A 15,864-nucleotide genomic window follows, 5' to 3' on the forward strand; every position below is an offset into this window, starting at 1 on the left:
AATACTTTTTATTCCAACACCATTTACTTGACATCTTTATGGTATGAAACATACATTTCTGTAAACAACAGAACTGACACATACTGCAGCATTGAGCCTGATGGATGTGCCTATCCTGTGTTCATATGACACATCAGATACTCCACTTGTTTACCTCAAACGTTAGCTTACTTACTTTTTTGACAGAGAAATGTAGCTGTGAGTATTACTGTACTGTCTTCTACTCAATTGCCCAAACAATTTCAATAAAATAGCTGATTGATTATTCACACAGTCTGCACTTTGTTCTTGCTGTCATGTAAAAGCTGTTGGCTTTTTTTTTGTTGGTGCAGTGAAGACAACAGATTATGTATCTACAGTGCATGCAGCCTTACACTGCAAACTTTATTTGACAATGTATTTCTGAGCTGTGTTTTACTTGAGCACTTCTGAAACAATGCATAGTTATTGGTTTAACATATGTATAGAAAATCCAATTGTTTATATTTATCTGCAGTGTTTGCAGTCTGCACGCTCAGTTCTAAATGATTCTGAGTCCTAAAAACTGGTCCTTTAAACAGATCCCTGACTTGACATGAAGTTGTAACGTTTCAAAGAACATTCCAGAAAACTATTTCATTATAACAAAAAAAGAATCAACTTTGTATTTCAGAAAGGTAGAAATAGAGCATAAAACCAGCAACACAATGTCAGCAAATACTGTATGATATCACAACTGATAGCCAACAGACAGTTCTTCAGTTTGGAATGTGTGTACTAGGCCACAATTAGAGGTGCAACAATTAATCAACAATTAATCAATTATTAAATTAATTGGCAACTACTTGGATAATCGATTAATTAGTTTGAGTAATTTTTTAAGAAAAAAAGTCAAAATTTTCTGTTTCTTTGCTCCTCTATGACAGTAAACCAAATATCTTTGGGTTGTAGAAATGTGATTTGTCATCTTGGGCTTTGGAAATCACTGATCACAACATTTTATCTATTAATCGATTAATCAAGAAAATTATCAACCAATTAATCAACTATGAAAATAATCATTAGTTGCAGCCCTAGTCACAATGTTAGACGATATATTGCCCCGGAAGTAATTGCAATAAACAGCATTACTGTCATTTTAAAACCATTTTATGCCACTGATACAATAATAATATACTAGCATAATAATGAAAATACACCCTATCTAAGAACAATGAACTTTTAATTCTTAATAATAATATTCAGACATTGGAATGTGGAAAAAATATTAAAATATCCTAAATAAATAAAATAAAACTCAATAGCCTAAAAAAGGTTGTCGATAAGTCAAAAATGTAATTATTGTGTTAAGTCTAGTGTGTACACAAGTCAGTTGCAAATTCCTGACAAAACAGGTTTGCACATCTCCCTGCTTTTTTGAAATCACTACTCTAATACTATAATTATTGCAGTAATTACATACCTATTCATGCTCTTATTCATTCAGCTGCTCTTTTGCTCATTGCCTAAAAATGTGTGACAACAACACCTGAGCCGACCCCAGCTCGTTTCAGCCTCTAAGTAACACAATGTTCTGTAAACCAGATACACATCTCAGACATGTTCTTTCACTTTCCTTTTTAAGTAGCTCAAAGTTATGGTCATTTCCAGTAAACTGTAGAAACCAGAACTAACCTGAAAGACAAGCAGAGAAAGAGAAAGAGAGAGCAAGAGAGAGAGAGAGAGGGACTGACTCAAGGTGTGAAAGGGAGGAGGAGGAAAAGGGAAGTTGACAGTCAGGAGGGAGAACGTAAGTGGGTGGAACATACAGTAAGCAGAAAAACAGGAACAAGGTGATAACATATACCAAAGTACACCTGCACACCTGAGTATAGCCACTCCTTTCACAAGACACAGAGATGATTGAGGAGCGGAGGAAGAGAAATGCAGTGAAATCCCATTCAACTTTAATATTTTGCAGCTTTTTTGACACGGACTCTGATTTTGTTTGGGAGGATTTTGGAGATTAGGGACTCGTGTTTTGTTTTTGTGGTGTGTATTATACTGAATGTTGCTGTTGTTTAGTACTCACAACTAACTTAAAAGCAGCAACTTCACAGTAGGACTTTGGTGTTCTGGTATTTTTTTGTGACTCACATACCCAATGAAGATGTGGTCTATGAAGGTCATCATCCTCCTCCTGTTCTGCTACGGTGAGTACAGAGGAGCTAAGATGGATCTGCTTTGATTTACAGATGTTGATTACAGGCAGTCAAACGTTTAATGGCACATTCTTTTTTTCAACAAAGAAGTTCTAACAGGAGAAATAAACAACAACAGAAATGCAATAAAGCCTAATAACATATTTGACAGAGAGTGATTTCCTCGGTTATGAAATGCAGGAGAGTCCCAGACACAACACAATGAGGACTTTGGTCATTTTAAATGATAGTGATCGATTGAAAATGTTATTTCATTTTAGAGTCTGGCTGATGTACTATTGACTATATCATTGTACAGCTTATAATAATGCTAAAGTTGAATGGACTGTTCACTGTGTAATTTTCAACCTTGTGTCGTTCGCATATTCAATAAACCACATAGGCTACACTATTATGCAGTAATGGTTAATCGCTAGCTATGTGTAGCTGATATGTATGGAAATGTGGTTGATGTATGAACTGCTCACTATTCTGGTTGCACTTGAGGATGGAGTTCTGTAACCCTTACTTATATTCTAGCCTTAGAGATTACAATTATTTCCTGATATCTAAGATGTGACGGGCAAAGTTAAGGAACACGCAGTTTTTAGTTTCTTCCACTGGCAGGAACAAAGTCCATCTTACATAATCTTCATGTCATCCTGTATTAAATATGTTTGTGCTGTGGCCCTCAGGCCTCAATGATATCACAAAAATTAAGTGATTTTTCCTCTCTCAAGATTTCACATATGGGGGAGGTGCACTGTCTGGGGATGCTGGGTCATGAACAGCTTTACAGTATGTGCTGTGATTGAAAATTTGGGCTGCAACACAGATAAAAGAGAGGCGTAAAGTACTACAGGCTGTCAACAGCTCTTTTTAGATGAGAGAACAGAGTCCTTACTTATTTACAATTTATCACAAAGTATTAAAACAAATAAATTCAAAAGCAAATGTACTGCATTATCAAATTGACATTTCTTTAGGGTTTGGATTTTATGAAAATAAACCAGGTGGTATGAGACCAAAGACACAGTATTAGCGTCTGCCATAAAACGATTCATGTAGACTTTGCTCTTATGTCCGTTTTTCCCAACAGCTTGTGTTTCAACCAGCAACCCAGTGTATTTTGTCGCTCAGAATTTTTACAACATACTTCACTGGATTCCTGCAGCGCCTGCCTTCCCTGGTGAAAACATCACCTATACCGTAAAGTACAAAAGGTAAGACCCTGATGACTGATTATTATCGCACCTTTACTTCCACTGTCCTGTTGCACTTTTGAGTTTCCATGTAGGGCGGCAAGATACAGTAAAAAAAAAAAAAAAAAAAAAAAAAAAAAAAAAAAAAAAAAAGATTATGATTATTATTGCAGGTATTGCAATTGCGATATGATTCACAATTAGTGGGAAAGATGATTTTGTATCACAATTTTCACCATAAAAAATTACTAGAATCATGATGATTTTCTTTCATGTGGAGATCTAGATTTGTAGGCCAAGGCCTCTCTGCAGCCATACAATACCTCATTATAATGCTGATTTGTCACACATTTTTCCTTTGTCAAAAAACTGCAGCTTCTGCGATTTGGATATTGCACTTGGTCACACTCAGATTTCAATAATATTTAAATTAATTGCGCAGCGTTATTTTCATTTACAGACTCATATGGAGAGGTTAATCAAAGCAGGACAAATGTGTTTGTAGGGTAAACACTTGGTCAGCTCATAGTGTCATTGTTTGTAGAACGGTAACAAATTGCTTTATTGATTAAGTACAACTCTGGTCACCAGATGGTCTGTGCTTATCTATATGGGAAATATACTGTGCACGGACACACTGGATGTAACTAAAACCTTGCACATAGGTCGAGTGACAGTCAATGATTTTCTTATTGTCAATGTACCATATGAAATTACCCTAAAGCAACAATTAATTGATCCTACTAATAAATACTAGCTTACTCTATGCCATAGACTAGGGCAATAAGTTAAAATTTTCCAACCACTCATTAACCCATTAACCGGTGATTGGAGATGTTTTCGTCCACCCTCCCTCCTCCTCCCATCCTCTTGATTCTCAGCAGGGAGATGCGCACAAACGGTGAATTCATTATGCTATGTAAACTGCAAATGTTCACCATGTCCAACAAACAAAATAAACTAAGTGTCAAGAAATTAAATATTCTCACACCTATTTCCCCTTTTAAACAGAGAAATACAACCCTGCACCTTCTGAATTTAGGTTTCTCTCTTTTGCCAACCTCTGTCCTAAATAAATAAATGAGACCATTTGATTAATTATGATAAAAATGGACTACAAAGTTCATTTTGTGCTGATCCCAGTTGCACCATCCTGCTGCTATAAATACTGATGCGGACACCACTTCCATAGCTGAAAATGATTGAAAATTCCAACACCACTTACTAAGTCAAGTTTGCTAAAAACTACAATGATCCACTGATCAAAGTAAATAACTTTTTATTTTTTATTTTCTTTAAAAGGAAATATCTATATTTGTGACTTGTTATTTTAGATTTTTGTCTCAGATAGCTTTGGGCTTTAGAGCCACAGTCAGTCTTGCAAGACTGAATAAGGAGTAGTTGGTTTTGGTCTTTCCATGAGATTTGTCAAAAATAACAAAAGTAATAGAAATAAATAAGAAAAAATAAGAAAATAGGCAGCCTTATCCTTTAGTGTGGAAGCACTTAAATAGTGCATTTCTGGCTTTCCTTTGCAGCCTCTTATCCTTCTATCTTCTAGAAATGGCTATTGGCTCTATACGTGTATTCCTCAAAAACTACCATGCAGCTAGTGAAGTGTACAATGCCATACCTTTGATTAAACTTAACTGCCCATGGCTAAGAGGCAACACTAAAGAGCTATAGGCCCTGTTGCCAGTCATTAGTATGGACTGCACTGTGCTCTCCTCATTGAAAGAAGGAACGCTCATAATGCACTTTCATGGCATCCAAATAGAATTTTGTTCTTTCTTCTTTTCACTTGTCTCTACAAATGGTCTCAACAAAGCGGAAATGTCATCTCATCTAATTACTCATGACGCAGTGTCCCAGACAAATGTCAAGTGCCACCCCTATCCTATTGACTTTTATCCCCACCACTGTCACCTGGAATTGCTGGAGTGACTCCCAGCATCAAATCAGCTGCGGAGGAAGAATGGTTTAACTATGGCCGCTCAATATGAGTTCCTTGTTAAAACAAGAAGCTGTCATTCGTCTCCTTCAAAAAGGCACTGCATGTTCAAATGATGAATGAGCAATTTTGGGTCAGGATGACCTTTGTGTGGTTATTTCACTGTAGCCATGTGCTGCACAGAAATTCTTCAGTGTCAGTGCAGGTTTTCAGAGCTCCATACCTAATTCTTGGTTTAAAGGGATGTATGAGTTACTAATTCATAATCTATGTATAGCTAGTAGATGGGAAAGCAACGGGGGTCCCAGTGTAGAAGGCTAAGTAATGTAATTCTGCGGACAGGGTCAGCAGCAAACTGTATTTACTCCCTTTAAAAAGAAGGCCCATTTAAAAAAGATGAAAAAAGAGAAAATCAATATCAGTTTAAGTTTACACTGTATTTAGAACATTGTCAATGCTCTACCTTGCCATCAGACAGCCTTTTCCAATGGAAACCCACCATTATATAAGTCAAATATCCCCCTCTAAACCAACCACTCCATTGGTAAAACTAGCCATTTTACCTTGCAGAAGATGAGGCAGTTTCCTGACAGAAAAGGCTGTCTGATGGCAAAGTAACCTCTATTAGGGAGCTTTCACACAGTACAGGTTTAAAAGAGAATTGGGTAAATAACATAATTTACTATTTAATTTTTTAAGTGTTTAAAAAACGTTTTGCTGCTGTAATTGTTAAGTAAAAATGTCAAACATTTGTCAAGACAAATATAGCCCAAAGTCACCAATTTCAGGGGGCTTTACATCAGTACAATGTGCAGCACATTCACTCATTCTGTTAGGATTTGCTGCTTAATCATTTATGATGGTGAAAGAGCCTTTCAGTTTTGGACTAGTTGGACAAAACAAGTAACTCGAGGAAGTCACTTTGGACTCTGGGAAATTGTGATAAGCATTTTCCCCTTTTTAGACATTTTATACGCTAAGGAAGGCAAATTTATTTGTATAGCACATTTCAACAACAAGGCAATTCAAAGTGCTTTACGTAAAACAATAATAAAAAAACAAGATAAAACAGGAAAGTAAAAGTTACAGTGTAGGCAGATTAATCAATAATGAAAATAATTGTTAGTTGTACCACTAGCTGAATTGGTGTACAGGAGTACATTGCTTAGCTTCTGTGCTGTTTCTTGTCTCTGCTTCTCCAAACTGGCGGCATGTTGAGCAGCATGTAGTAGGCACGAAATTTGGCCATCAATAAGTACCTCATACAACCCCACTTCAAATAATCTCAACTATGCCTTTAATAATATTTATTTTTGGAAGTACATACTGCATGTGAGTATAAGATAATAGATAATAGAACAGACAGAATAGATAACCATGTTAAACAGTTAATATCTTCAAGGACGCAGCACATTCTGGTTTCCATGCTGTAACCTGTGAACCTATAGCAATACACCGTCATGTTCATGTGCTTCCAGTATCACAGTTTGATCACTTTGTTCTGCACTTTTAACAGTGTTGGGAATCCGTACCAGATAAAAGAGGGGTGTCAGAACATTACTGCTCTGTCCTGTGACCTGACTGCAGAAACCCCATCAGTCCGTGATGTTGAATACATGGCTAAGGTGTTCGTACACGGTCGCATTCATGGCACTACCTTGAGATTTAAACCTATAGCAGAGAGTAAGAATCTCCACACTTATTCATACATTTCTTTGTTTCCACCAAGCTGTATTTTCTTTCTCAACATTTATTCATTCATCTTTGCTTTGTGCTCCCTAGCTTCTTTTGGTAAACCCACCTTGTCTATAAGAACAACGGCAACATCCTTGCATGTTAATGTCACCCTGCCCTTGGGGCCAAACGGAGAGTCCATTGGAAACATCATTGCCAGAACCAAAAATCGTCCCTCCAAACATGTAGCACTTTATACCTTAAAAATCACAGACCCAAAGTGGGCTGCACAGGTAAGTTTCCATTTGAACAACAGAATATACTGTACAAATAGTCAGTCATAGACTACACAAGCTATCACTTATGATAAAATCAAAGAAATAAAACTAAAGATATAGTATAAGAGATGCTTGTATAACCATCAAAACTTAACACACAGGATTGGGACCATGTTTATAGTTCTTACAAAATAATTAATACAGAAAAATCAACTGGACAGAAATTACTAATGTTTTCCGATGCTGTTAATACTATGATTACATAGTAGTAAGAACTACACTTTTTCAGTTATAAGCTGACAAACATACGGATTAATGGTTTTCTTAAACTATTAAATCTATGCGGCTTAAACTCATTTCTTAGTTTAAAAATGTAGGGATTTGACATTTAATTGTGTTTTTAATTTATTTTCTGTTATCTATCTGTCCCCACATTTTCCTATTGGCTTTAAGTTTTTATGTATGTTCTTACTGAGCTGAAATGTTTCTTGATTTTCCAGTGTTTCCTTGTTTATTTGATTGGTTTAGTCCATTACAGGTTGCACAGGTTAATTATCCTCCATATGACCCACTGTTTCTCCAGGGCAATGAAACCACGACTGGCCAGTTCGTCATCAACTTGAAGAACAACCAAACAGAGTACTGTGGCTATGTGGTCTACAGGCCATATGCTGAATGGGGACGTCCAGAGAGCGAGAAAGCCTCCTTCTGTGCCAAAATGCCAGGTGTGGATATTTATGATGCAACCTCTTCTCTTCTCACACTTAGCAGAACTGCAAAATACTATATTGATAAGCACATTAATACTAGGCAATAATAGCTAAGAAATGTGTTATCAGCATAGGATGAGCTCAATATTTAAATATAAATACTATTTACATTTAATTTTAAACATATGTTAAAATAAATTTCAGGTGTTGGTGATGTACCTGTTAAGAAATGTGTTTTTTTTTTCATATTTAACCCACAATAGGCTTTTTCTGTATAATCTGGTAATCACTTAGCGATTTGGAATGGATAAAGTTAATAAATAACTTCACGTGCATTTCTAAAAGCTTAAGTGAGGGGAGCAGATATACATTTATATTTACCAAACTACTTGGTTTCACTTGAGCAGAAGTGTGACAATCACCATCTTACAGGGAAGCTTTCAAGCTTTCATTTCATACTGTTCATACTGTAATTCCATGCCATTTGTTATACTCTTGTCAACTATTATATGATAGTAAAAATGGGCCTTTCCAAGACAAACAGTAGGCCTGTGTGCTCTTGCTCTGTGTTTGTCGTCATACTGATGAGACAGGAGATTAGATTACACAGTCTGTTTGCAAAGGTGACATTCTTCTCACCTTCGCTTATGTTGTTATTTATTCTCTACTGCTAAAACTAACATGAGCAAATGTAGACGACTACAGTCAACATTATACTTGATATTATACAAGCGCACAAGCAATTCCAACGTTCAAAAGACACTCGCAACCATAGCTATCCTATCCTTCCTGAAAGGGGTAAATCCACCTCTATAGGCAGCTGTGTAGATTTCAGTTCAGATAAGTTTCTGGGAAGTACTTAGCCTATATGTACTGGAACATCCAGTGATATAATGTATTCAACAGCCCTACGTCACAGGCATGCCTAAGCTTGTGTGTCACAATGGGAATTTTTAGAACTAAATGTTTTAAAGCGCTTGAGGATATCTCATTTCACAGATGTGTTATTTTTTTTTCCAGATTAGTACATGACAACAACTCTCTTCTCCCTCAGGTGAGCCTGTGAAGCTTTTACCATGGCTTCTCACAAGTGCTGCTCTTCTGATGGCCATAGTCATAATGGTAGCTGCGTGGATGTGCAACTATGTGAAGGGTGGGAAGGAAAAGAGCATGCCACAGCACTTGGTAAGACTATTCTTTCTGCAGTGTCCTTTGGTGTGTCCAGGTCACAACAAGGAAATGTTGCCTTACTGGAAAATCAACCTCTTTAACACAATTACTCTACACATGTTCAAGATGTGTACTGATATTAAAGATTAAGACATTTTTAAGACAAACATTATGGATGTTGTGTTAGTGCTAAAACAACATTCACAGTGTTTGTCTTTGTGAAGGTGTAAAGTGAAAGAATGTTCAGTGATTCAGTGATGACAAATGTAGTGTTGTTAAAGTCTTATGTGGTTCTATTTGTCTTGGCTTTGTCTTGGAACAATGTGGTATAAAATGTTTTAATTTATTTTCAGATGTTTTGATAGATCTTATAAAAATCAATTTTTGCATATTTATTTTTTACATTTACAAAAACCCATGGTACAATAATACCACCATAAAAAGTCCACAATACATTATTTATCATTAAAAACAAAGAAAAATGACAACTGCATTCACACACACACAGAACCACATACCTCTGTGGCTTAAGGAGTGTGACTAAGTTACACCAATGGAAAAATGAACACTCTGCCAAGCCTGATGACACCTGCAGCAAGACTCTATGACAAACGGATAACAAGTTATGAAAAAGGCCATGGCTAAAGTGTAGGGGGGCGAGGAAGACCATCACCAATGAAATGCTTAAAAGTCCACAACAGTCTGCAACAAACTGTTCATGGGTTATGAAAAGGGGTGTGGCCAAAGTGTAGAAGGCAGGACATAAGTCACTAATGATAAAGAAACTTCTAAGTGCAATGATGCCTCCCACAAGAGTATAAGACAAATGGTTCATGAGTTCTGTCATGTTACGTGACACCATTTAGAAGTTATAAGCCTTTTTGTTATAGGCCACTCCCACCACTCCACTACCACACCCCCTATTTACCAGCTGTCATGAAATCATTGATCAGCTGTCCTCTGACTCATGACCAACCTTTCCACAAAATCCCTTGTGAGTCACAGAATCAGAGGAGATTTTGTGCACACTAGGCCACTCCCATTAAGATGCCCCATTTTAGCCAATTGGCATGAACACATTCACACACCTTCACACACATGCACACATTTCAGGCAGAAACGGGGGTTGAAGCGATCAGCCACAGGGTTGTGTGGGGGTATGGGAGGTGTTTAGTTGTGTGTAGAACATAACCACTGTGAAAAAATCTGAAAACCAAGCAAGGAACACAGCTGGGAGTGCTGTGTTTCTCCAAAAGGGACTGGTTCAACTTTTCCTCCACACAACGCTACCTTTTTTTAGGCATCCCCTCCTGTTAATGTCATGCAAGTGCACAGTCGGGACGAGAGACACAGAGATACAGAGTGAACGTAGCAGTGATGCGCAGTGTCTCTGTACAGTTTAGGCTGTTTGTCAGAGACGACACTTACTAAAGCTCCTCAAATTCCAATCCAAGTTCCTCTGTCTAGACTGCTGCTGGAGGGGGTTATCTGTTAGCTCTGAAACAGTAACAACTACAACACATGCTCACTCAAGGTGGGCTGATACTTAAGGTGGACCAGGCCAGCTATTTTACCTCAGTTTAGTGACATGCCGCTATTCTTTTGCTCAGGAGATAACCACAGCCCTTAACCACAGTTACCAGTTACACCAACAAAAAGACTTTTTTTCACATATTTTCATGTCATGTCTTTATTTTTTGCATTAAATTATGGAACGTAGTATCGCTAAGAGTATTGATAAGTATCGGTATCAATAAGCAGTATCAGTATCAATAAAATCCTAAGGACATCTATCCCCAATTTAGACATTTTTTTATTGTGATATTAAATAGTCACATATTTTAATTTTCTGCACATATCTAATCAAATGAAAGCCTGTTAATTAATCTACAAAAATTGAGCACTTATTTGACTGTCATGGGTCTGTCTTCCTTATCTTCACATTTTAATTTTCTGCACATATCTAATCAAATGAAAGCCTGTTAATTCATCTACAAACATTGAGCACTTATTTGACTGTTATGGGTCTGTCTTTCTTATCTTCAAAACAGGTAATCACTTCCAGCACCCCACAGAGAATACTGCAGTCTCCAGATGGGAATCTCATCATTTCCAAACCAGTGATCTGCTCTCAAAGTGACCAAACAGTTTATGCAACAATCCAGGTGAAGCCAAATGTGGTGTCAGTTGGGGGTGGAGGTTATTCTCCTCAGGACATCCCCGGCCAAGCCTGGCCAGGGAGCACTGGCTCCTCTGTGGGCACAGGTGCACACGGTCTGATCCCAAATCCCGAGGACGTAAGCGCCCAGTCCTCTGAAATCTACAGTGTGGTGGCTGTCCATGTCCCCGCAGAGGCTAAAGATTTTCAGCAGCCTTACATTAAAGACAGAGAAACCAGCAACCTACCATTGTCTTCTAGTGGAGAAAGCTGGGATAAAGGTGGGATGAGTCCAAAGCTCATCTCGCAGGGAGAACCACCATTACCTGTTCCAGACCCTTGTGACAGCAATCAAGCCGGGCCACTGCTGTTGCACACACGGCGCGATAGCAATGGACAACTCATGCTGCCTTTGCTCAATTTTCAGTTACAAAGCAGCACAGGGGACACAGAGAGAAAACCTCTTTTATCTGACCTCATAGACTCCAAGCAGGAGGGGCCATTGCTAGCATCCTTGCAGAGCTTTGATGGCTCAGAGTGGTCAGACTCTGGCTGTGATGACTCGACTTTAAACACACCGACCCAGCCATACTGCAACACCCATTATTTCCCATCTCAGCCAGCTGTTCCTTACTTTCACCAGGGATGTCAGAACACACCATCTAGTGATGCAACATTTGAATCAGGTTACAAACAAAACTGGATGCCAGAAATCCTTCTAGGAACCGCATCCAAAGACAGTTGTGAATACAGAAGGACAAACTATCCTTGGACCTGGACTGGATCCAAAATGGAGGAGGAAGCGGAAGACACAGGAGGAGAAGGAAGATCAAACGAGATTCGTCTTGGCAGTTGGATGGTGCAAATTCAAGAATAATTCTCCTCTCTAAGATCTTCAGGACCTCAAACTAGCTTTTCTCTCATTTGGACCCTCAAATAACGCTAAAGACATTTCATCACGATACCCTTTGTAGCAAAAAGGGGAGGAGGAGGTTGATGGGAGCACTGACAGGTGCTTTAATGACTATGCAGAACTCAAATAGAGTTACACCGTTATTCCTAGATGTGATATATTATGCATTGCTGTAAATTTGGTTTATTTATTAATCCACATTTGTAAAAAGTTGAAATATGTATGGATATTCCTAAACTGTGACTTTGCGCTTTTAGAAATCATTGTACATACAGCACATTATGAAGTCTTTGTTTACTTTGTCAAGTTGTTGTTTAAGAAAATAACCACATCTTTATACACACAATTTGTATTTCAAAGCTGTTCAATTGTTGAAAGCTATGATTAAGTCTTTCACAATTGATATAATCTATTCTGGACTTAATCTCTTCTTGTCAGGCATTTATGGTGTGAGTTAATAATTGCTTTGTACCCAAATGCTGCATTGGCACCAAACGGAATATATCAACTACTATAAAGTTCAGTGTCCCTTAATCATAGTACTTCCATTTATCTCAGCAAATTCCACATCAGCAATAGTATTTTACATTTTTACATTATGCTCAGGCAGTGAAAATCTGATTTGTTTACATAATGAAAAAAAAAAAAACATGATCACACAAGTCATGTTTGTACTTTAAGTGGTTTGACATGCAGTTCAAATTACTTTCTAAAAATCCAATTTCAATGAAACTGATGACTCAAATCAGTTAAATGTTCTCACTTTGAAAGAGCTGCAACCAACAAAGCTGCAGTTCTGCAGCTGGACACAGGAAGCGGCTTCATGCTGAATACACAACAACTAAAACCCTGAGTTGAGCCAAAAAGGATTCATTTGTATACTGGATGGTTTAACTTCAGATTATGTTGCACCAAACTTTTAAACTACCTTAAAATTAAGACTAAAATGAAACCTCTCTATAAACCTAAGTTTAGTTTTTACTCTAAACCTAGACTTAATATATTTATGTTGCACCAAAACTTTAAACTCCAATTTAAAATGTGATCAGCTATTAACTTTAAACTTTCACTTGAGGAGGTTTAACGTGTAAAATGGCTGCGTTTTTGAGCAAAATAAGTTCCTTAAAAAAAGTCAAGGGACAGACTCAACCCAGCTGAATTTTATGATGCATCTCTACTTTCTTTCACTCCAGTTGATCCATAAAAGTAGTCTGCCAGTTGCTGTCAGGCAGTCTCTTTTTTTTCCTTACTGTGCTGCTGTCCGTTTTTCAATCTTACTTACTGGGTCCCAACAGCACTAAAACTGAACTACTTACTTTGATTTGGGTAAGCAAGAATCTCTATATTGATTAAACTATTTAATATCGTACATTAATAAACCTAGTTTTGCTAAACTCCACTTAGAACTAATATTAGATTAAATTAATCTGTTATAAACCCCGTCTTAGTCACACACTTAGCAAGTGCATTTGTGTTCCATTACTATGACGACACATTATTACAAGTTATTACACTCTCTAAATACACAAACCCAATCTGGTCACATTTAAATTACAATGTGGACAGCCAGCCTTAAAGATTAGAAATGTAAACAAACCTGACTGCATTGTGGCTCAACAAAGCATCAGATACAGTGCAATGCCAATCTTAACTTATTGTGCCATTTGAAGTGGTACTAAAATGGATGAATTTCTGCTAGAAATGAATTATATTCCTATTTTTACACTTACCAACATATTTCAGTATTATCCGTGTTTGAAATACATGTGAATGACTGCGTCTGTGCATAAAAAAAATGAGGCTTTATATTTTCCTGACTCACTAAGTTCATGAACTCATTTTGTTTCCCTCCTTGTTTGCTGTTCTTTCAGGGGAAGAAATATAGCGTGTAAAAATATAGTAGAAGGTTGGGTCATGGCGTAACCTAAGCTACCCTGATAACAGCTGAGTTTTAACAGCCTGAGCACAATCTTTCATACACAGTTGTAAAGTAATAACATCAGGTGTGGTGAATCGGTGTGATGTGAGTCACATATGGACACGTTGTAGAGCACAATACAGATGTATTGTTCTATAATGTGGACAAAAATGCTGAATGAATGTAAATGAACTTAAGTATGTATTTACAGAACTTCTACTAAACGTTTACATATATTAGAAAGTTCACATTGATTGGTTGGTGTTGCATTCTAAGATAGTAAACACTTTAAAAAAAAACATGATAACCTTTGTTATTTACAGTAACTTTGTCATTTTTGTGTTATATTACTGAACAAAAGACTCCCACACACTGTCTTCTTCCCTCACACTCACATAGACCCTAGGAGACATTTTTGTCTAGAGTAGAGCTCGACCCCTAGCTTTAAGCTCCAACCAAATTTGAATCCCCTGTATTATTCACACATGAATCACATATATTTAACTTTGTATGGCAGCTCTTCTTGACTTCCTGACTGTGCATTTTGAGCTTGATGTGACAGATTTTTCTGTACTTGATGTTATGTATTGTGTCATGTAGGCCTATTGAGCCATGATGTGATTACATATTATTCCTGTTTGACTCAAAGAGTGATGTCAGTTTGTTGTGTGACCTGAGTGGTCCATGTGGGTTTCATATAATTCAATGAATTATGTCAGTCTGTAGTGTGATATGATTGGTCCATGTGGGTTAACCAACCTATTTAAAATGGTTTCTACTTTTGTTTTGTAAAATAACCTGATGAAGGTCTGTGTACCAAAAAACTTTATTAAATATTTCTGATTGCAAGTGAAGTCTTTTGTTGTGTATTGTCAACCTACAGTCTCCTCCTATGCATCTGTTGATCTACAACTGTGAAAAAGTTAAGCTCTTTGAGTTATTTTAATGAAATTCAGATTTTTTTTTTCCAAGACTGATACTCTCTAGCAAGAGCAATTGAGACTGTAAAGACTGCTGATGTGTATTCATTGACTTTGTTGGGACAGGTAGTGAGCCAGCCGCACTGAGTCAAGCCATGCCAAGTTGATCACATTTCTATAACCAGCTATAACTCACCAAGCTGTGCCAAGTCAATAGAACAATTCCCAAGTAGGGACAAAGCACGCCCAACCCACTTCCAAGTGAGTTGCTGTGACATCTTGTTGATTATGGCCAACCCATGACAACCACCTCCCTCTCCCTCAAACAAGTGTATTGCAAGACTCAACTCATGTCTGTGCAGTGGAGCAGAGACAAAGAGGCTCTGTGTGTTTAGCTTTCAGTACTGTAACTGAATCTCTGTGGTTTGAGGTTTAGTTTCTTGCTTGTTTGCCTGCCTTTTTCAAATCTGCTTTATTTTACTGTTTCATGTTCGCTTTCACATGTATGTGAGTTGTGATAAGTTACTGCTGATGAAAACCTAACATTTCCTAATTTTGCTGCCTCACAGTACATGACAAAATAACAGCAGGTTTTTATTCCATTGGCGCTCAACTCAAGACAAGCACATCATCAGTTAAATAAACATCTTCAAGAAGGTGCAGGACTGACGCATTGAGTCAAACCAAGTCAAGCCAAGCCAGCACATGTGTATGGAAAATTTACCTTCAGTAAATCAGGGTACTATTATAATAAACCCATCCTTCAGTTTTGTGCTCACTGGCTACACTTCTAAAAACACATATTCATTAG

The 15,864-nt window shown here is 37.4% G+C and overlaps 1 protein-coding gene across 1 annotated transcript; it reads left to right on the plus strand.

Annotated features, from left to right (window-relative positions):
• The first annotated feature begins 2,004 nt into the window (after positions 1-2,004).
• ifnlr1 (interferon lambda receptor 1) lies at positions 2,005-12,343 on the plus strand. The gene is made up of 6 exons (XM_084727047.1): positions 2,005-2,171; positions 3,259-3,382; positions 6,829-7,279; positions 7,848-7,989; positions 9,029-9,159; positions 11,196-12,343. Exons 1-6 carry the CDS (start codon positions 2,123-2,125, stop codon positions 12,177-12,179), a joined length of 1,881 nt encoding a protein of 626 aa, XP_084583173.1. The 5' UTR covers positions 2,005-2,122; the 3' UTR covers positions 12,180-12,343.
• Positions 12,344-15,864: the final 3,521 nt, after the last annotated feature.

This window comes from Lutjanus erythropterus, chromosome 9, assembly GCF_056507025.1.
Source record: "Lutjanus erythropterus isolate fLutEry1 chromosome 9, fLutEry1.hap2, whole genome shotgun sequence".
NCBI lineage: Eukaryota > Metazoa > Chordata > Actinopteri > Lutjaniformes > Lutjanidae > Lutjanus > Lutjanus erythropterus.

Coding starts and splice junctions, on each gene's coding strand:
- ifnlr1 (XM_084727047.1), top strand. CDS start 2,123: ATGAAGATGTGGTCTATGAAGGTCATCATCCTCCTCCTGTTCTGCTAC. Junction 3,383..6,828: donor TATACCGTAAAGTACAAAAG/GTAAGACCCTGA, acceptor CACTTTTAACAG/TGTTGGGAATCCGTACCAGA. Junction 9,160..11,195: donor AGAGCATGCCACAGCACTTG/GTAAGACTATTC, acceptor TCTTCAAAACAG/GTAATCACTTCCAGCACCCC.